Below are 22,919 nucleotides of genomic sequence, written 5' to 3'. Positions count from 1 at the left end.
GCTCCTTGCCTGTCCCTGCCTCCTTCCCAGCATCCACCTTGACACTTGGTGAAGTACCCATCAGAGCAGGCCTGGGAACTGCTGGGTAACAGCGGTTTCTTTTCTTTTTTCTTTTTTTTTCCACAGTGGTCCATAAATCACTTCATTGCTTATAGATGTGTCTGTAAGCCTTCTCTAGACACTAGATACTAGCTGACTCTAGCAGGAGGCTTAGCTGGATCAGAAACAGTCATCGCCCACAGCCCTGTTTTCAAACTATCACAGGTAACACGTAGGCTGCTCGGTTCATCACTAAAGCCAAGAGTCTACCTGTAAGCAAGTCTCCCTTGGATGGAGAATAACACCCAAGACTCTCACCTATTTCATGTACAGCGCTGAACCGTGTTGCCTGAGATGGAAAAGGACATTTGTGAGACTGAAACTCGACTCTGGATAGAGCACAAGATGGTGTCATAACAGACCTGCTGTTAGCGGAAGGTTACTGAAAATGAGACATCTCTCACCATGACAATCTCAAGACAATGGCTATCTGGAAAAGGTTTGTGGTGTACGGACATGGCTTCCAGGAAACAAAAAAAAAAAAAAAAAAATATCTGCTACAAATTCTTTACCTTACTATTTGCACTGCTGTGTCCAGCCTCTCAAGTCACATGAGTACAGTACTAGAAGATGCAGATATCTACTTACTAAGATCAAAGAAATGCTGCCGGAAGGCACCCAGCCACCCTTGGAAGTCTCCCAGGCTGTCGGCAGCAAAGATATGAGTCACCGCTCGCCCAGCAGCTGTGTTGATGACACAGAACCGGTGTATTGTCTTTGAATCCTTTTCCATGGTTTGAATTCTGGTCTCCTAAAAATTAGGATAAAGCCGGTGGTTTATAAGAGAATAGCTCTGAGATGATCAAATATTTAGCACTTAGCTACCGCATTTGTGCAAACTATACATTCTTACGGCTGACGGTTTGAAATTTAAAATACGTCACGTGAAGAATTTTCAGTATTCCAGCTCAAATCTAGAATGCCTTCAAGAAACGTTTGGTTTTTTTTTTTTTTTTTTTTCTCATTAATAAACGTTTTTGGGAATATGTATATATGATATTATTCTGAATTATATGTTCTTGGAACATAGCTTCCATTAAAATCTCAGCTTCCTGCCTTTTATATACAACTTAAAATTGCTGTAAAGCAAGTGTAGTATGCCTTGGCTTTACCAGGGATTGTATATCGACTACACTTCCAACAGTCATAAAATTGAATGAGTCAAGTAGGTTTCTCCTTTATTCTAGTGGTCATATAGATTACAGGGTTATCGGTTAAATTAGTAGAAATGTAACGGTTTTTTTTTTACAAAAACAAAAACAAACAAAAAACCCCAACAACAACAACAGGTCTTTTTTCATTAACACTCATTTCAGACATGGCATCCACTTATAATGCTCTCAGCTCAAGATCCATGCAATTTATAGACATCCCAATGTTCACGTTATTCCTTCGAGGCCGAGTACAACACTCTACCACGGTCTCATACTTGCTGGCAATCTCAACCCTCTCCTGAGTGGTACCAGACAGGACAACGCCATGACACTCATGGTGCGAGATGACAGAGGCCAGTTCCCATACAGTCCCATCCAGGCAAGTAGTGCCAGCAACAATGAGTGGTCCAGACTGCAGAATATTGGAGGAATGAAGTCTTGGACAAAAGATTCATTTTCCATCACCCAAGGGCAGCACTCTTCAGTAGAAACACGGTGGGAGCCACGGAGGCCATTTAGAAATTTTCAGAAACATGTTTACAAAGTACAAGTGGGTAAAGTTAATTTTAATGGTATATTTTATTGTCTCTGACATAAAGATACTTTCTATTATTTTTTTTCCATTTTTACTCATCAACATCCAGTTTGTAGTTTATATTTAAGAGCACAACTCAACTCTAGCCTGTCTCACTTGCACCCAACAGCACCGAAGGCTCCTGGGAGTACAGTCTGTTCTAGAGGGAGACGGTTCGGCTTTCTGCAATGTGTGCAGAATGTACCACCTGTAGCTACAGACCAGGACTGGGAGTGGGGAGAAAATAACAGCCTAAGCTTACATGCACCTGCAGTGACTGTGATGTGCGTTTCGGGGAAGTAGTGGGGTTGGAAGGAAGAATAGGTGAATCCTGGCAGCTGAACACCATCTGTACCACACAGGATTTAACTCTTCCAGAATTTCAAGGGAACACACATGCTGCAGAAAGCCTTTGAACCTTCAGAGTAGTATAAAATACAAGGACTGGCGCCATCTTGGGATGGGTCTGACTGCTGGTCGCTGGGAAATTAGGGAGTGTGGATGGTCTCTAGACTGCAATGGGACATGGGGTCAACACAATGATTTCATAATGACAAGGTCTTTGTACATTCCTGTCTTTAGGCAATGAACTGTGTTGATTATCTTGGTTAATAATCATTTATACAACATAAAAAATAAGTTAAAACACTGCCTACTGAATGGCATCATTTAAAGCCACAACCACCAACCATCAGCCAACCACTAAACACCCACCCACTCAACCAACCTCAATCAATCAACTACCACCCACTCAACCAATACCAACCAATCAACCAACAATAATCAGTCACTCAACCAACCAACCAACAAACCAATCAACCAACAACCAACCAACCAACCATCAACAATCATCCAATCTTTTTAAAAACCAAGTTTTATAATCATTAGCCAAGGATGACTTAGTTCTAGAACCATCTCCAGGATGCTTCTCTCAGACTAACTGAAGGTTGAATTCAAGTGGGGCAGGGGGCTAAAGAAATATTCTTGTTGCTGGGATTTTGACTGCTTCGGCTCAGTTTCATTTCAACATGAATTCTTGATTACTCTTGTAGATGGGATTAAATAGATTCAACTTCTAAATAATGAAAATGGGATGCTTTGTTCCTGTTTACACTTTCAACAAAGTATTGTTTCTAATGACGCTACCAAGCAGAGAATGATGAAGCAGACCGTTTATATCCTAGGAAGATACAAGTTAACACTACACAGATAAACACTACACCCTCCATTAACTACAGTAGCCATAAGCATTGCTACAGATTTTAAACATCCCAAGGTAGGGCTTTTCTTTGAGAGAGAGAGGGGCTCACTAGGTAGATCTGACTAGCCTGGACTCACTGTGTAGACCCTGGCTGGCTGTGAACTCAGAGATCTGCCTGCCTTTGCCTCTCGAGTATTAAAGTATGTCAAAGAATTTGGATGGTTTGTTTGCTTTTTAACAAGTGGAGATAAAAGGCAGAGTTTAGATTAAACTGTATTGTATCACCCAGATTATCTAACTAATGGGAAATATTTGTAATTAAAGACCGTATGTCAAAGAAAGAGTGCTCAGCACAAGTGTGGCTTGTCAGGTGTTGCAGTCCACCAAGGTGCTTGTTGCAACTGGTGACACTAAGCTGGGCTCAGCCTTGTCCTCCTCCAAAGAGGAGGTCATGAGAAAACAGTAGGATAAATTTTAGGACTTAAATCCTAAACTGTCAGTAAGGACAGGCACCCTATGTCTCTCCTAGCAGGACACAAAAGCAAACAGTCAAGAAATTACCCAGGCCCGGGATTTGTCCCATTTCAAGTACCATTTTAGTACCTAGCACCCAGGAAGTGGCTCACAGTTTTGAATAAGAGAATGAGACCGGGGAAGTACCACACAAGAGGTTGTGCGTCACCAGTGCGGAGCCCAGGTCCGGCCTCTAACCCAGGTGCTTCGCTCACAGATGTTCTAACAGAGAAGCGGTCGATGGGACCCAGCTTCCTGATTTACTTTCTTCTAACCTCGGAAGAGCCGGTTTGGTTTGAGAGCAGTGAGTATGTGAGGTCTTTTCCTTCTCCAAGGATGCATTATTCCTGGTTTGTGATGGACCTGGGACTATGGTGAGATTCTGATCCACAGCTTGCTTTGATGGGGAACTGCCACAGAGCACAATGGAGGAGTTCCCTGGGAAGGCCATGAGAGCTCAACCCTGCAGCAGAGACACTGGGGTCGCAGAAGTTTCCTTTCGGCTTCTATTACCTTGAGTTAAAATGTGTCTCACCCTCTCCATTTCCAGGAAGATTGGGATCAGGCAGGCCTTCTGCTGAACCCAGAGCTCAGTCTCTAAGCACCTTTCCTAAAAACCACTCTGGGAAAAGGGCTGGGTGTGTGTGTGGGGGCGGCTCAGGATGCGAGAAGATGCTTCTGAAGTCTCTGGTCCCACCAGAATCAAAGATGGCTTGGGTCCTGTCAAGAATACCACCTTAAGGACTCCATTAGCTCCTGTTAACAACAGAAGCATCAATAAGAGCAACAAAGGAAGTCAGGTGTGCTGGCTGCACACCTGTAATCCCAGCACTCCAAGAGGCAGGGAAGTAGGCGGATCTCTGTGAGATGGAGGCCAGCCTCATCTACAAAGTGAGTCCAGGGCAAGCCAAGGCTACACAGAGATACCCTGTTATGAAAAACCAAAACCAAATCAAGCCAAACCAAAAACAACAAAGGTCAAGGTCAGATTGTGACTGGCCCTTGAATCCTACAATGCATATTAACTGCGAACTACTTCAAGGGTCACCTTCGAAGGAAGTTCGTTATTTTGATCACACTCACGCACATGCATGCACGTGTGCGCGCACACACACATACGGGGCATCCTGCTGCTCCCTCATAGGTACCTAAGAGACAACCTAGCAGTAAACACAGGATGCTAAGATGCTGACAGCTTGCAGTTGGCAATGGAAGACCGTAAGCAGCACCGCGGGATGAGCATCATTAGGAGCTCAGGCTCAGACGTATTTTCTGCCTCTGTACACAAACATACACTTTTCAAAACATACTGCCCCACTACCCAGCAACCCAAACACAGTTGTAGAGACTCAGAGATGCAAACAGAGGAATACAGGAACCGTGTAGGATGAACAACGACTTCTCCAAACAAGAAAACTATGTTGGGGTTTGCCGGGGAGGGGAGGTGGAACCAGCAACCAAGGTCATTTAGAACTTCGGCCGCTTCCAATAAGGCCCTCCATCTGGAATCTGACCCAAATGGTTACAAAATCTATTCAATCGGGAAATGGGATCACTACCTGCAATTTTTTTCTTACCACATGTTAACTACGTATGACTACCTGTATATAAAATATATCCTGTTGTCACACACTGGGAGATAGACAAGGAAAAAAAGAGCCATTAGGATGGTACGGGGGAAGAGAATGGTTCAGAGGGGCTCGCTTACATTGTTCTATATCCACCATCTTGAAAATTTAAAAATGAAGTATGTCGTAAAAAGCCTCTTTCCGGCTCCGAGTTAAACTTCCACACAGACAACATTTCATCCTATGTCACAGTATGTCATAAAGACGAGTGAGGCGTTTGAAAAGTGCTGGTCTCAAGCCCAAAACCAACTGCTTAAAACCAACACCAGGGCTGACACAGGCCCAGCGACGGAGCGCGCACACACACACCTACCAGACAAGGATGGGATATCTGAACCGTGGAGAGCGCAGTCATCGATCGAGCCAAGCGTCAGGCATGGCCAATATCAGTTTGAATTAGTTACTTTCAATTTTTGTCAATAGCGTCAGATGTAAACGCCTCAAGGAAAAGGCTGCCAAATAAACAGTTGCTGTGGCTATATTTAATAAAGGACAACCGAGTAGCTGACAGGGTTCAGATATTAAAATGACTAGCACGGACGGGAAAACATGCCGCGCGATCTGTGGTGGTAACTGGGCTTTCTAAATGCTCTTGATAAATATAATAGTTAAAAAAGCATTTTCAAGGCAATTCAATAAAACCTATCGCACCAAGTAGAGTTATTGATTGGCTCAGCACAGATACATTATTGAAACATCTGATGTCTAGTATTTAAATCAAAACAGATTGCTGGTCCCTTGCTTCTTTCCCACCCCACCAGCCACGGATAAAGCTTCAGCTAATAAAAGTGCCTTCCGCAACGTGCAGGGGGCTGCTGCTAAGTACCCGGCATTGAGTGTCTTGCTCAACATCATTCAGAGGGAAGTTTTTTGAAGTTGAAGCAATTGCTTTGAAGTAAATCACCCTTTCAAATTTGGACTGAAAGTAGGTGGAGAATAGCTTTTAGGCTTTTCTTCCCTTAATGTGACTATTTCCACAGATGGCTCCCTATGAAAATTAATGAACCAACTTGGCCTTACAGGAAGCGCCATTTAGAGGGACAAGAATTACAGTCAGAGAACAACAGATCCTGCAATCCGAGCAGAGGACTAACTGTACTGGGCGTGCCGAAGAGGCCACCAAACTTAACCGCGCATATCATTTTTACAGTGGCCGTAAACAAAATGATTCTTTGAACATCAGGAGAAAATGCAATCACGAAAATCTTTTTTTTTTTTTTTTGTATGTGTGTATTTTAAAGCTAAGGAATGGGGCAGGGGGCAGAGAAAACAGACAGTCTATAAGAACCACAAAGCCAGCCCCTAGGCCAGCAGTGATGCTGCTGGCTTGGGAAAGAAAGCTAACTGAGATACAGCCCTGCATTAAAAACACAAGCTAAGGGCATTGTGGGCAACAGCAGAAAAATTTAAAGATGGGCTATACGTTGCTGCACTGTTACATCTCTCAGGTGTTAAAACGGTGGCGTGATCGCACGGGCGTGACAGAAGTTTTAGAAGTTGGCTGTTCCTCAGGGAGGAGTGTCAGCCTTGAGCGACACCAGCAAAGAGTCGAGCGAACACCACAGTTCCGTCAGATCTCGGCGCTGGGTGCCGGCTCATCACCGTTTCTTCCACCTTTCCTGCACATCTGAGTCACTTTCTGAACTGAGAAAAACTGAATAAATAAATTATATAACTGTTATGTTTTGGGGAGTGACAATATGCCTGGGACAGTGTGGCAGATCCGAATGCCTGCTCACTATGAACGACACTTACTATCAGTGGGAAGTTTTGAGGTGAATGGAAAGGCCTCAACAGAGGGAGGAGGAAGGCTGCACAGGAAAGCGCCTCCAGAGAACACGCCAGAACGTACTGAAAGGCCTGATGTCTAATATTTACGCTGAAAGACTGCCAATCTCAAAGACTCAAACATCTTTCCCACTCTAAAGCTTAGGCTGATAGAGCACATTCAAAGTCAAATGTCATCTCTTCCTACCTTCTCATAAAAGCCTGAGTCACCTAGTATTCCTTACTAGTCTGGCAAGTTCGGCCTAATGGCAATGTCCACTTGTTCACTTGTCAAACAGAAATAATACACCTGCGAAAGAGGGGTGCCGGCTCTACTACAAAGCTGAGTGAGGTGAGCTGACCATTATAATGGCTTTTCTCTAATAAAGCAAGTGAGTTTAAAAATGTCATTTTCGGAGCCGGAGGGATGGCCCAGCATCAGGAGAGTACTTATACAACCATGAGCACAAGGTCCCAGCCCCACTTCATAGCTGAGTGTCCTGTAAATGCCCACAACTCCAGCCTCAAGGGATCGGATGTCTTCTAGCCATTGTGTTTGCATAGGCTGCACAGAGGCACACACCTATACGTGCTCACAAGCGTGTACACGTGTATACACACACATATACGCATACACTCACATACACACACACACATGCACACACACTAAAAATCTACTATTTATTTAGACTGCATTTTATCTTGGCTTATGCCTCCAAATTCTATGGTACAAAATGAAAGGAGATTTTGGCAGGGTTCCATTTTTACCACCCAGCTATTGAGGGCAAATAATCTTAGGCACTTAACCACACACGGCCCATTTCTAGTCAAAAATATACAATCTGAATGTGACAAACCCATTTGTCATATACAGCTCCCCCTCAAATGTGACCCGAACTTTAAAAAAAAAAAAAATGTCAGGCAAAGAAAAACAAAGGCAGGACAGGACATGATTAAACAAACAAAGCAAAGGGGTCTTGGACCAAAGAAATGAATAAACAAAAATTAGACGTGTTAGGGACACTGGGGCAATCTGTTCTGTATACAGTAATACTGTGTCAGCAACAAATTTCCTGCAAGTGACAATGTTATAGTTATACACAAACTTGGAGTTTCCTTGGAGTTAGAAGAAACATGCTGTTTGCAACTGATTTCAAATGATTCGTAAAACAAAACAGTAAGTAGGAGAAAGCGCATTAACAACAGCAGAAGACCCAAAGGAGGGCAGGTGAGAGGAGTTCTGTCTGGTCAAGGGTATGGGTGGCTAGCATTCTGTTTCCACTTTTTGTACATTTGAATTTTTGCTGTTGTTGGTTTGGTTTTGGTTTTTGATTTATGTTTTGTCTTTGAGACCGAGTTTCTCTATGTGGCCTTGGCTGTCCTGGGCTCCCTTTGTAGACCAGGTTGGCCTCAAACTCCACAGAGGTCTGGTCTGCCTGCCTCTGCCACCTAAGTGCTGAGATTACAGATGTACGCCATGACTCCTGGGTTGAATTTTTTTAAAGTAGTAAGAGACGGAAGAGAATGCCACGTTGGGGGGGAAAAAAAAAGAGAAGCTGGCAAATAATGAGAAAGCATATGAATTTTTCATTAATAAAATTATACATTCCATAAACTCAATTTTCTAAACCAAGATAAATTTGTTATGTTTTAATATTGCGGTATTACTTATTTATATCTTTAAAGAATAACCTTAAACTTCATTTTTTAATTAAAACTTTATTATGAAGAACTTGCAAATAAAAACATTAAATTAAGTGGACTTAACTACATGATTTAAAAAGCCTTGCTACAAAATTTCCTTTGGGTAAAAAAGCAACAATTTCTAAAAACAGAATAGACAAAAATTGCTGGAAAAGATGACAGAACTAAATTCAAGTCCGGACAGATCAGAAAAAATAAATGGTTCCCGTGTTTTCGGAAATGTGACTATTACGTGACAATCACTTGGCTTTATGTCACTCCTCAGAGTAGAACATGTGACAGTTCCCATTCAACCACACAGTGCAGCTAGACCTCTCCACAGGGAAGAGGCAGGGGCAGAGCGGGGAGAGAGGGGGAGGGAAAGCTAAAAACAGTTAGGATTTGGCTCCAGAAACATCACTGAAAGTATCATAGAGGGCACTGTCAGAGGTGGGTGGGTTGTGATAAACACTTGGCTAGAGAGGTGAAGTTAAGACTGTCAGGAAAGGAACTCGGCCTGTGCCACCCACTCACTTCCCTGCAGCATTTCAGGTGAAGAACAGCCAACTAGCCTGTGGTGCTGCTTTGGTGCACTGGGCAGACTCCTGGGTTGGGAGGTCTAGGTGCGGCATATGCCCTCACGTGTTCCAAGTGTGTGGTCAGTCTTTCCTGTGCTGGCAGAGGTTGGGACAGCTGCCTGTTCATCCCAGGAGAAACGAGGAGGTCTTTTTTAATGAAGCCATTTGAATATTAACTAGATGATTTACAACATCCTTCAAGTTAACAGTAATAATAATAATAGTAATAATAATAATAATAATTTTTTCAAAAGACATTTAAATTTTATTTGTTTGGCTCGTGAGTGTGTATGTCATGTGTATGCTTATGCCCTCAGAGGCCAGAAGAGAGTATTGATCCCCCGTAGTTGGATAGTTTGTCAACTGCCTGATGTGGGTGCTGGGAACCAAACTAGGGTCCTTTACAGGCGCAGAAAGCCATCACGACCAGTGAGCCAAGTCTCCAGCTCCCACACATATCTTATCAACATGGGGTCATACTCTGGGCTTTAAGACCCATGTGCTTCCATTATTATGGTGATCCGCCCCATCAATAACCTCTACCATGCGAAGAAAGAGAACATTCAGTTAATAACCCATCTCCACAGACCTTGCCTCCTCCTCTTTATGATTTCAAGGATGTCAAGAGCATCCATGGACACAAACATCACGAACCACAATGTCCTGGGGCTATAGCTCAATGGTTCAGCGCTCACACTAGAGCAATGTGCTGCTCACCTTGTCAACAGGAACCACCAGCGTCGGGTCCACTTTCGCTTCAATTTCTTCCGGGCCATAAAAACAGCGGAGTTTTCCCCCTCTCAGAGCACAGTACAGCCTTCTCCAACCAACCAGACCCTTTTCTGTTTGCTGGAAGAGGAGGAGGAGGAGGAAGAGGAGGAGGAAGAACAACTAGTCAAGCAACTATCTATTTAAATCACTGCAACCTTAACTCTAAACCCAGCTTGGTATTTACATAATCAGTCAAGATCTAGAACTTCTAAAATGTGACAGAACTAGCTGTTCATCTGCGGTACAATAAGTCTGAGGGCCCCAAATCTAAGAGCAGCGGAGCCTGGAATTCTCAGAAGCATTAAGCAAAATGAAGGTAATTATTACCACACAATTTTACACACAGAAAATCATAAATCAACACAGATTTGGGAAAGCTAGTCTATTAAAATCTAGTGCTTAGAATTCCACAGCAATTCATCAAAGGACTCGGGCAAATTATAAAAATAACTCTCTCCACAGTGAAAATAATTTCCCTACACTTCTTTCAGCACGCTAGAGAATGTTGACTACCTGGTAAGAATGCAAATTTTCTTTCCTCTTAATGGAATCTTTTAGAAAAAAAAAAAAAGCTATTGATTCATTGAAGCCCACAATTAATTATTTACTGAATATAAATAACTACGGCTATAAATAAATCAGGAGTAGGTGGCACAGAGGGAGCTCTGGAAGCCCTGAGGCCCAAATGGTGCCAAACACTGTCTGCCAGAAGGGCCTTTATGTGAAAGGTGCTGGGCAGCCAGAGTCTGTTTCCATGAGAGAACTGTTGCCACGATCCTGTGGGATGGTGAACCAGAGGGAACAGGAGAGGCAGCCTCGCAGTCGCCGGGGCTGCAAGCAGGCCCTCTCCCGCAGCCACCCTTCCACAGCTCACGTCCAGCAATATACAAAGAGCTTCCAGAAAGGCCACGCAGGCAAATGCCTGTGTACCAAGAGTCCAGTGGGCGCTCTACGGCTGAAGGCTATATGAAGTGCCCTACCTGCTCAGTAAGGAATCCTGCAAATGCATCTTCAGCCATACATGCTGGCTGGGCCACCAACCGGCAGCACACGTTGCCATACAAGGGAAGCCAGAAGGAGCACTCCTCTGTTTAAAGAAGAGAGGGAGGGTGGAAAAAAAAAAGCACATTATAAATACATGTTTAAGGTTGTATCCAGGAATTTTCTTTTTATGATTTTTTTTTTTTTTTTTTTTTTTTGGCTTTCTTCAATAACATTTTAAAATGAATTCTACATAAAGGTTCACCTGCTTGCGGACTGATGGCATACTAAAGGGTATATGAGGATGTGGAGAGGTCAGGGCGGGCCTACGCCAACAGTGTGGTCAACAGGGAGAGCAGTGGCCTTTAGTCTCTTGACTTCAGAAGCAATTATTCGAGGGAATTGTTCAAAGTTTAATACAAAGTAGTCTAATAAAGTGATTTGTGTTCACCAAATTTCACTTCTTGCTCTAGCATTCTTTATAATAATTAGCAAGGTGAACCTCCAAGTGGAACATTATTTTACTCACATTGAGACATGAGTCACAAGAAGCAGCCTGTAGTGTGAGGCTGTGTGAGAGGGTAGGAAAGAAACTGTGAGGACTGCCCTGGGTGATGGCATCAAGCAGGATGAGGAGGGACAGGAGGAGGGAGAGTGGGGAAAGGAGGAGGGAGAGGAGGACAGCCAGTTTAAGGCATCACAGCTTCAAGTGAGCTGGCCAAGCGTGGCCACACCAGGGCAGAGCAAAGACAAGGGGTGTCTGGCCTAGAGAGAGCAGAGTAAGAAAGGTGCACACACCTGGAGTGAGGCCATGAAGGGTGGCCCGGTGTGAAGGGTCACAACCATACAGAGGAAAAAAAAAAAAAGAGTGACCATGTTGGGTGGGCAGCCCAGTCCCTGAGAACACTGAGAAGATACCATGGAGTGTTGACATAACAGTGTGAGAGCGCTAAGTGAAAGGGAGCAAGAGCCAAGGTGAGAGCACCAAGGGAAAGGGAGCAAGAGCCACAGTGAGAGCACTAAGTGAAACGGAGCAAGAGCCGAGGTGAGAGCGCCAAGTGAAAGGGAGCCAAGAGCCAAGGTGAGAGCGCCAAGTGAAAGGGAGCAAGAGCCAAGGTGAGAGCGCCAAGGGAAAGGGAGCAAGAGCCACAGTGAGAGCGCCAAGTGAAAGGGAGCAAGAGCCAAGGTGAGAGTGCCAAGTGAAAGGGAGCAAGAGCCAAGGTGAGAGCGCCAAGTGAAAGGGAGCAAGAGCCAAGGTGAGAGCGCCAAGTGAAAGGGAGCAAGAGCCACAGCGAGAGCGCTAAGTGAAAGGGAGCAAGAGCTGAGGTGAGAGCGCCAAGTGAAAAGGAGGAAGAACTGAGGTAAGAGCGCTAAATGAAAAAGAGCGAGAGCCACAGTGAGAGCGCTAAGTGAAAGGGAGCAAGAGCTAAGGTGAGAGAGCCAAGTGAAAGGGAGCAAGGGCTGAGGTGAGAGCGCCAAGTGAAAGGGAGCAAGAGCCAAGGTGAGAGCGCCAAGTGAAAGGGAGCAAGGGCTGAGGTGAGAGCGCTAAGTGAAAGGGAGCAAGAGCTGAGGTGAGAGCACTAAGTGAAAGGGAGCAAGGGCTGAGGTGAGAGCACTAAGTGAAAGGGAGCAAGGGCTGAGGTGAGAGCGCCAAGTAAAAAGGAGGAAGAACTGAGGTAAGAGCGCTAAATGAAAAAGAGCAAGAGCCACAGTGAGAGCGTTAAGTGAAAGGGAGCAAGAGCCACAGTGAGAGCACTAAGTGAAAGGGAGTAAGAGCCACAGTGAGAGCGCTAAGTGAAAGGGAGCAAAGGCTGAGGTGAGAGCGCTAAGTGAAAGGGAGCAAGGGCTGAGGTGAGAGCACTAAGTGAAAGGGAGCAAGGGCTGAGGTGAGAGCACTAAGTGAAAGGGAGCAAGAGCTGAGGTGAGAGCACTAAGTGAAAGGGAGCAAGGGCTGAGGTGAGAGTGCTAAGTGAAAGGGAGTGGGCTGAGGTTCCCCAGCAGGGATGCAGCAGGGGAAAGTGTACAATGTCTGGAATATCTTGGTATCCCAGGAGGCAAGAAAGTGCTCCAAGAGGGGCCTTAAAGTGACAGGAAGCTTCTTGACTGGCTCCCTGCGGGCACATCTGCACATCTGCAACAGATACAACTTCAGAGTGAACAAGGACACTGGCACATGGTGATGCTCCTCTGACCGCAAGGCCAGGAGGAAATGCTTACTTACGCGTCTCCGAGCCACCCACTCCAACCACAGAATACGTATTAATTCCAAGGGAATCCGAAGACAACCTTAACTGTCAGAAACTTGGCAGAGACCACCTTTAACCCCCAATGGGCAGTGAGCAGGGCCATGAATACATATTCAAGTTACATAATCAGCCAACACCCAGCAAACTCAAAGGAGGGCATCCCACTCAAATAATAGGCAATCCTCTCTTAAAAAATGTCGAGTCTGTGAGAGTCAAGAGGGACACTTGGGAATGGATGCGGAGGCAATGCGTCCATCACTGGAGCAGGCCAAGAAGCACGGAACCTGAAGTCTGCACATTACAAAGGGCTTTGCTTGCTCCTTAATACATGTTAAGACTCTTGGGTTTGCAAAGCACGCTGTAAGCAACTTGGTACCGTGTGTGTGTGTGTTTTTGTGTGTGTGTGTGTGTAAGATCTTTACAATGAACCTGCATGTTTTCTGTAAGCTGGAGATTATCATGATGGCATTCCTCCGATGCAGTACAGCAGTGGGCATATAGCATATGTCCCTCCTACCCATATGGAAGGAATGCACTAGGTAATGTACTCCGGGCATCGGGATGTAAACAGGACATGCCCTCACCCCAGGTTGTCCCACTTAGAAAAGATGCTTTGAATGTTCCTTGCGTCCTGATAGCTAGCAGTTGGCTGCAATGATTAAATTTACTTAAAGCCCTAGGGACAATGAAAAAACTACTGGCTTTGGTAAAAATGAAGCTGCTTCGTGTGCTACTTTGCTCTCCGCTGCTGTGATGAACGTCATGACCAAAGGCAACTCAGAAGAGAAAAGGTTCATTTCAGTTTATACATCTGGGTAACAGTCCATCCTTAAGGGAAGCCGGGGCAGGAACTCAAGGAAGGAACCTGGAGGAATGTTGCTTATCAGCTTGCTCTCTGGCGTCTGCTCCGCTAGGTTCCGTATACAGCACAGACCCACCTGCCTAGGGACCTAGGGACGGTTCCACCTACAATGGGCCAGGGCTTCCTATATCAATTAGCAATCAAGAAAATGCTCCACAGACCTGCCCACAGACCTATATGGTGGAGGAAATTCTTCAAAGAGGTTCTTCCTGGGTCTGTCAACATGATATTAGAAACTGACCTGGATGCTGAGCATACACTAAGATATACGGTAGCTCAAGTTTAGTTACCAGTCAAGAGGGAAAACCAGCCTCAATAAAGAGCACAAACGAAAGCTAAAGTGCTGTAACAGCCTCCCTAGGCATCAGCTTACTACATAACACACCTTCTAGGACTAATGGGATCTGTTTTTATTCAGGTCGTAGTAAAAGGTGACCTGGTTGGATACACACAAAACACACAGTGATTCCACAGTGCAGACACAAGGCAGTAAGTGGGAGTTGAAGTTTCTAAAGCAAGCAGTAAACAAAATAAAAATCCTCCACAGCCCAGTGTCTGGGTAATGCATACACTTCTTTCCCGTAGGCATCTCAAATTTATGAATGGCGTATGTTGTAAATATTTGTAAGTTGCTTATTTTTTATCTTAGAATGTAACTCCACAAGACACAGAATCATAAATGATTAGATTCTCAGACAAGTCCATAAAGTTTGTGCAATCAATAATGTATTTGAACCTAACACAGCGCATCTAATAACATGCAGCTCATAAAATGAGCTCAGGCTCCATGTAAGGAAGGGGAAAGTCTTGCTTCCTGTAGCATCCTTGAATGGTGATGTTAGATGTGGGATCCCCTCTGACAGCACCCTTGAGATTGGAATGCACATTCTTGAGAGCAGATGTGGCAGAATCCCTTTCCTACGGCATCCCTGAGAGGTGATGCTGGCCCCCTAGCTCCACAGGGCACTTGTCACATTCTCAGCCACTTCTCGCCCAGGCTTTCTTACAGCTCCATACTACCGATGAATGAGACAGTCACACTTCTCTCTGTTTGTCACAAGAACGAGGGCCTCTACAATACCCACTCGGCCTGAGTATCAACTTCTACACTTAAAAAAAAAGTCACCTGCCTTGGGCAGGACTGTCATGTACATATATGTGTATGGCATTGATCATGGGCCTGGCACATCCTGGGAGAGCCTCACTGCCATAGTCCACTCCGTCCATGTCTCAAGGCCACTCTCAATCCTAGTGTCCAAGGATTTGACACATTTGTCAAAATACTTAATCATTCCTTTCTATTCAAGGGACAAATGAGGACAGGATAGACAGAAAGTCAAAATATCAACTATGTCCCATAACAATGCCTTTCAAAGGTGAAGTCAAAAGTTCCAGCCCCCCTCCCACCAGAAAAATAAAACAAACAAACAAAACTTCCTAAAAGAAACTCTAGGGATTGTTTTAAGAAGATCTAAAAGCCATGCTGTCCTTATGAACACTTAGAACATGGGGTAAGACCTGGTCAGCAGTTTAAGTTCAAATACCCTGTGAAATTTAAAAACAAGCAGAATTATATTCTACAGTAAGAACACACCAGAGAAATGGAGTCGAATTGTTCTAAAGTTTTACACTGTCTGGGAAAAAGCAAAAACTTTCTCTTACTGTTTATTTTGGTGATTATGATTGAAAGCTAATTTTACCAACAGATGAAAATTCGAATGATAAAAGTAATTACCCCTTGTTTGAAGAGGCAAGCTTATGATGTGTTAAAAAAAAAAGATTTACATATATATGTAAAAATAAAGACACAATTTAAAAAAGTACGTGCACCAAATAAGAAAGGCTCAAATTATACAAAGCAAAATAGAACAACCATGAAAACTGGAATACAAAACTAGATTTGCTCATACCTCCTGTCAGGCTATGTAAATCCATCATTATTTCTAACACATAACTAACATGCTAGTGGATGAGGCTGACAACCCTATTTTTGGACTGAAAATTAAAACAAAGATGAAAATCTAGGTGTGGTGGTGCGTGCAGGTAATCCCAGTAGTTGGGGAAGCAGAGGCAGGCAGATCGCTGTAAGCACAAGGCCAGCTTGGTCTACAAAGCAAGTCCAGGACAGCCAAGGCTAGAGAAACCCTGTCTAGAACCCCATCACCTAATAATAAATAAATAAACAAACAAACAAACAAATAAATAAATAAATAAAAATTTAAAAATTTTTAAAAAAGCAAAAAACAAAACAAACCTAAAAAGCCAAAAGACAAACAAACAACAAAAACCCAAAGATGAAGTCAGTCTGAGAAACAGACTAGACTTGGGGCAGACAGCGCTCCAACGGCCGTATGACGTAAGATACTCAGGGAGACGTCGTGTTTATAAAACCTATGTTCAGACCATGTGCACGTGGACCTACGATATACTTTCCGGAAATGACTCAAGATACGGGGAAGCAGAGAGCCAGCAGCTCCTTGAAAACAATGCTGTGTAGAAGTGCAGCAGAGAGCACCTAGGAGGAGCAAACACAGGCCACTAAACAAAGTTTACCACTTCCATTCACAGTCCACACACAGTTCAAGCCATGGCGCTCAGGGAAGGGACATACAGATGGCCGAGTCATAAAAGACCAGCAGGGAAGGGCAGGCAGGCAAGCTGGGACATCTACACCCAGATTCCCAGGGGACCTGGTATCGGTGAGGGTGGGTGTATAAAGACTCATCCTTAAAACATGCTTTACAGCCCCCCACCTTCTCTCTGTTCTTAGTACATGTTCTTGTAACGTAAGAGTCACCATGAAATCGTCCATCTCATTAGCACTGCTGGTCCCCACCCTCCCAGCCCCCCCATCCCGCCCACCCCCGCTGCTCCTGCCCCCCCCCCCCGAGCTTTACAGCAGCAGCCTGATGCTCACATGCCTTCATGCACTGTCCCTTAGAAAGTGAGTGAGTGTGTAACTCGGGTCCTACACCTGAGCTCCCAGCCCACCACTCTGCACTCCGCATCCCAGGAACAGCCGGCAAAGGGCTCGCAGCCCTTCCTTGCCATCTAAGCTTCTTTGGCGAACTCCCATAGACTCCTTTCCGGAAAAAAAAAAAAATGAAATTACCACTATTATTCGAAAGGAGAGGGATTAAAATTAATGGAACTCTACTTCCTTCATATCCTCTGCTTTCTATCAACAGAAGGAGTGGCTGCCTTCATTACTAACTTTAAAAACAGACACATCTGACTGTCCAGCTAGCAGAGTGGAGAATGGTAAAAAAAAAAAAAAAGTTAATTTTCTCCTCTGGGGAGGAGAGAGACACGCTGGAAAACAAAACAAAACAAACAAACAACAACAAAAACTCCAAAAGAGTCACTCGTGTATATATTTATAAAGCCAATATCCCTTCCAGGGGAACATGCTAAAATGAGACATTACCACTGCCACATGCACAGACCTGATACACACAATAACTAACACACGGCGGCACACACTCACCGTCTCCGTGAACAAACAGATTGTGGGTCTTGAAGCAGTCCCCGGCACTGTCCAAGGTCAGGGTGGTGTGAGCTAGCAAGTGGTACTTTACGCCCCTGAGAACGAGAAAGAACGCATCTTGAGATCTCCTTAGGTATTGCATCTATGAGGTCAACCATTCAAATGTTCAACCAAGTAAAATCCACAAACAACCAGATCTAAAAAAAAAACATGGCAAGTGACTCAAACTTGACATTTCTCCCGAAACCTACAAGAGGCCCAAAGCAGCAACAAAGCACGTTGAACATTTCCAGCCTAAGTCAAGCGCACAAAGGCTCCCTCCACCCAACATCTACAGCTGGAGTAAAAGACCACTAGTCTAAACAAATCTGAGGCAGGGGGACAGAGCCCAAGGAATGCTGGCTGGGCTGTGGCCAATCCGGAATCTTACACACCTGCCAGGGGCAGCAAAGAGGCAGCTGCTGCCTAGGGGAACAGCACAGTGGTTCCTCCAAAAATAAATAAATAAATAATAAACAAATAAATAAATAAATATCACAGGGAGACCCAGCAGTTCTGATTGTGAATATACACCCACAAGAACAGAAACCAAGGATGGGAAGAAATAGGTTACGGCAGCATTCTGTACACAACCTGGAAGGCTGAAAAAACTCAAGTGTCCATCGGGGATGAATGGATAAATGCCATCTACCTACCTATCTATCCAACTATCAATCTATCTCCCAATCACCGGCCATCTATCTATCCATGTACTGGAAAGGACTATAAAACCTTCAAAAGGAAGAGAATTCTCACATAGTCTACATACGACATGGATGACCTGTGAAGACATTATGCTAAATGAGATATTTCTGCTACAAAAGGATAGATCTCGTATGATCTCACTGATAACAAGCATCTACAATAGTCCAACCTTTAGGAGGCAGAGCGATGGCTGTGGGAGGCTGAGTGGGAAAGAGGGAGGAGTCAGTCCTGAAAGGGTGTGGCACTTCAGCTCAGGACCCTGAGAAAGTTCTAGTGATGGCTGGTGGGGCTGGCCGTGCAGGACGGCAAACTAAACATACTCTATACTCCCGAACTGTGCTCCCAAAAACTGTTAAAATGAGCAATTTAAGTCACAAGCATTCTGCCATAATAAAAATGAAAAAGGATTAGCCACACAAGACACCCATGATGGCGTGCCCAACGGTCTCAGCATGTTGGAAGAAGAGCCAAACGGCGGTGATCTGGGACTCCATAGTAAGACCCTATTTCAGAGTTTCCCCATCGCCAATTTATACATCACACATGACAGATTTATAGACAGTGCAAGCTATTAACTAACTTGGCAGCTTTATCACTTTATACTTTGCCCATAGCACCTCTGAACTTTTTATAACACAAATATTTCAATGAAGGGTCTCCATTTTCCCAACACTGTGCTAAGTTTTGTGTTAGGTGATGGACATTTGGTTGTAAATCAGATCCAACATCGTATTCTGGCACAGGCAGGGGGGAATAAAAGGAGTAAATGTCACCAAACACAAATATATAAAATACCACAATCGCTAGTGGTGATAAAACTTTTTCTATGGAAGAAACGAAGTGGCAAGCCAAGAAGGTAAGTTATAGAAAGCATCTCTGAGGAATGGCGCTTATGTAATTACAAAGAGATCTCAGGGCTGGAGAGATGGCTCAGTACACAATTGAGGACCCAAGTCCGGATTCCCAGCACCCATGTAAAAGTCACACGACACATGTCTGTACTCTCAGCGCCTGGAGCTAGAGATGGGTGGATCCCTGGAGGTCGTTGGTCAGCCACACTAACTACACGGATGAGCTCCGGGTTGAGTGACAGACCCCAAAATAAGGTGATGAGCGATCCATCAGGAGACTCACTGTTGACCGTTGACTTCGACAAGCACACTGAGCACACGCAGACACACTCAGGATCCCGCCCAGCAAATGAGTCAAGAAACTTGAGGAGATGTGGCTTGTGCAGGGAATGCTGGGAAAACATCTCCAAAGCAAAAAGAAAAAAGAAAAATGGACGCAGAAGTGTGGCTGGCACACATGGAACAGCCCGAGGCTGAAAATGCATGTGGAGATAAGACAACACGGGTTTCATGAGCCCTGGGGGAGGCGGGGAGGGGGGATGTGTCGTGTGGAAGGGGACAGTCATGGCAAGTTGAAAGGTGGGTGGTGAGACGCCGAGCTATATAGACTTTACAGGGAGAGATGTAACAAAAAGCCCCACCGTGACCAGTCTCTTGTCGGGCTTCTCTGAGACCTCTATGGAACCAGGCCTCAGTCACGGCCTGTGTAGAACCCAACACCAATATTCTAAGAGTTCAAGGTCTGAGGCTGAGAAAGCGCAAGGCCGCATGAAGAACTTCACATTGGTTTCAGTTCTCATCTAAAAACGGGTCCCTGTCTCCCAGTCTGCTTGACCAGCCTAACTCGCCGGAGTTCCAACTGGTAGGACCAGGTAGGCTTCACCCAGACCCCCTCAGGCCTCTTCTAGTGGCTGTTTGACCTTCAATTTCCTTGACTCTGAGCCCTAGCTCACCACTTAGAATTTTGTTTTGTTTTGTTTTGTTTGTTTTGTTTTCTCAGTCTTCCTTTAAATCACCTCAACCTGGTCCTTGCCTGCCTCTGCTCCCTGCCCAAGAGCTCGCTGTTAGCGTCTGCCTTTACCACTTTGGCTCCTGCCCAGCTGGAATGCTGACGAATGCAATCTCTCTCCAGTTACGCACTTGAAAGGTCTGGAGTTTCTGCGGGCGTGTGACGAGCGAGGCGTGGCTGTCGCTTCTTCTCACTGTAGTCCTGCTACGTGCTTGTATTGACATAGAACTCTCACTGAAATTCGTAAGACGTTCTGGAGAAGAAATTTGTATCTTGGTAGTTAGTGGTTATAAAAATTGAACTTGGGGCTGGGGTTGTGTAACTGACAGGTAAAGTGTTTGCCGAGTATATGTGAGGCCCTCAGTTCAATGCCCAGAACAGAAAAGAAAAAGAAAAAAAAAGAAGAAAAAAAAAAAGAAAAAAAGAATTTCTGTCCATAAATACCAACTGCATTCTCTGTGCCAATAACCTTATGAGTTTTCATTGTTTTATTATTTTCCAACAGTAGACTTTAAAACCATCAAGAAACATGGTAAAGGTACATGTATGCACACACAGATAGAGACTAACTCTGGGGAGAAGACAGGTCTGACAGGAATTTCTATTCACCGTGCCAGGTGATGTTTCACAAACTCACCGCCCACTAAATCTTTAATGAGATCTCTATAATAAAAATGGGCGCACAGTTAGCAAGCATGCAGGCATTCTTTAATGGAATCTCTATAATAAAAAAATGTGTGCGCAGCAAGCATACAGAGGTGCCTCCATCTCCTCTAAAATAAAATGATGCCCCTGAAAATGTTCTCCAGCCAAGTTTCTGTTTTACAAAATTGCGTTTTAAGTTTCATGTGTACGAGTGTTCTGCCTGCGTGTATGTCCATGTACCATGTGTGTGCTTGGTGCTCATGAAGGCCAGAAGAGGGCATCAGCTCTCCTGGAGGTGGGGTCACAGATGGCTGTGAGCAGCCATTGAACCCAGGTCCCATGAACCACTGAGCCATCACTCCAGCCCTTTCTCTTGGATTTTAACTGTATAATCCTTACTGGCCAGAATAACTTTCACACACAGTGTTTCTGGTTAACGTTTACGGGGGGAAACTTGTATTTTTATTTCCAGGTCTCACCTTGACACTTGCAAGAGAGTGAGGCATGGGTACAACTTCAGCTATTCTGAGCAGCTGCTGGGACGCCGGACTTGTTCATTTTTGCACATGGTCACTGAGAATCACATCGCCACTACTGAGGCCACTAGCCTCATGCCCTGGGTGAGCTACCCTCTCCTAGCATGGACGCACACTGTGCACACTACCACAGGGCCTATCGTAGCTAGCTTTTCTTTCCCGTTAACATCTATGCGAGTCCCCACAACCCCTGCAAAAGCAAGGAAGTATTGGAGGGAGCTGGGGACCGAGTCAAAGCAACTGAAGCTCGCCACCACAAGGAGAGAGCTGGTGGCATGCGAAGCTGTCTGCTCCTACGGTGCCAGCTGTGTGTTAACAAGGTGTAATACGCGAAGCGCTCTCTCCAGATGCTCATTTGTTTTATGGAGCTACATTTTTTGAAAACTATAAGTGTTTTAAATTGATAAAGCAATATCCTTTTCCCTTGTGAAAGGGAAAGGAACAGACGCCCTATTGACGACTGGAGGCGAAACGTGCTGCCTTTTGGAAGAGGGCTCGCTGACAGTGAGATAGAGTCGTCTGTGGTTGTCAGGGAGGCCGTGGTGGGCAATGAAGAGTGGAGGAGTGCTCTCTTAAAAGGAAAGAAAAACTGGAAGGAAAAAAAAAACCATAATTATATTAGGTGTATGAGGCTAGGTGGCTAGGTAAGGCACAGATGGAGAACTAAGGTGGAAAGAAGACGTTTCACAGGGGGAGTGGGGGAGGGGAAGCCCTTCAAAGGCAACTCATGTTTGTGTGGAGACCTGAACGGAAGCAATGAGCCATGAGCAGGGAAGGACACGTGCCTCAGGCAGAGAGGGCAGAGGCCGTGGGAGCGCACACCAGGTGTGGCTTAAAGAGAAGAAGGGCGGTGATGCCTGCTGTCCAATGGGCGAGCTACATACAGCACCACCTGGAGGACAGGGTAAAGACACTGGATCGTTCTCCGAGTGACACCTGGGAACTGTGGGTTTCCTGGGTTTCCGGTACAGGCAGCTGCTGTGGGTCTGAGCACTACCAGAAGGACGTGGTCCCTGTAGCTGTTGGATGGAGGACAGGTTGGGGGAGGGGGCAGGGAAACAGAGACATCAACTAGTCGGGGACGCAGGCCTAGGACAGTGTGGAAGGAGGTGGCAGGCTTCACACCTCCTCAGAGCTGGCTCAGTGAGAACACAGCTCGGGAAAGAACACCCCAGGACAGCATCAAGGCTTTGTGTTCAAGCGACTAGGAAAATGGAACCACTAACTGAAATGGGGCAGAACGGGGATTGGACATGGACCTCAGTTTGGATCAATTCAACTTAACTGCCCATTATTGGGCAGACAGGTAGGTGGTGGTGAGTCTAGAGGCGGAAAAGATGACACTGACCATGTCAGTTTGGGAGTTTCCGGTACAGAGATGGAATTTAATGAAAGTTAGAAAGCCAAGTAAAGGCCAATGATCAACGACAACATTTTGGATCAAGTTGAAAAGTAATGCGCACAGGAGAGACAGACAAGAAGCGGTCACTAAGGCAGAGGAAAAACCAAGAAAGCGCCGTCCATGAAGACATGTCCAAGAGCTACCTTGTGCAAAGTGATCACCGGGTTTGACCGGAAGGAGGAGGCGCC

The 22,919-nt window shown here is 45.1% G+C and overlaps 1 protein-coding gene across 1 annotated transcript in view; it reads right to left on the bottom strand.

Annotated features, from left to right (window-relative positions):
* Positions 1-22,919, bottom strand: part of Rtkn2 (rhotekin 2) — a 52,993-nt gene that overhangs the window by 5,427 nt on the left and 24,647 nt on the right. Inside the window, exons 7-10 of the mRNA XM_051152494.1 lie at positions 17,545-17,639; positions 10,949-11,055; positions 9,915-10,046; positions 688-850 (exon numbers count right to left, since the gene is read on the bottom strand). Of these exons, the coding sequence (XP_051008451.1) occupies positions 688-850; positions 9,915-10,046; positions 10,949-11,055; positions 17,545-17,639 (497 nt within the window). The remainder of the gene's footprint in view (positions 1-687; positions 851-9,914; positions 10,047-10,948; positions 11,056-17,544; positions 17,640-22,919) is intronic.

The sequence above is a fragment of the Acomys russatus genome, chromosome 11, assembly GCF_903995435.1.
Source record: "Acomys russatus chromosome 11, mAcoRus1.1, whole genome shotgun sequence".
In the NCBI taxonomy this organism is placed as follows: Eukaryota; Metazoa; Chordata; class Mammalia; order Rodentia; family Muridae; genus Acomys; species Acomys russatus.
This window is presented reverse-complemented; position numbering and strand designations above follow the sequence as displayed.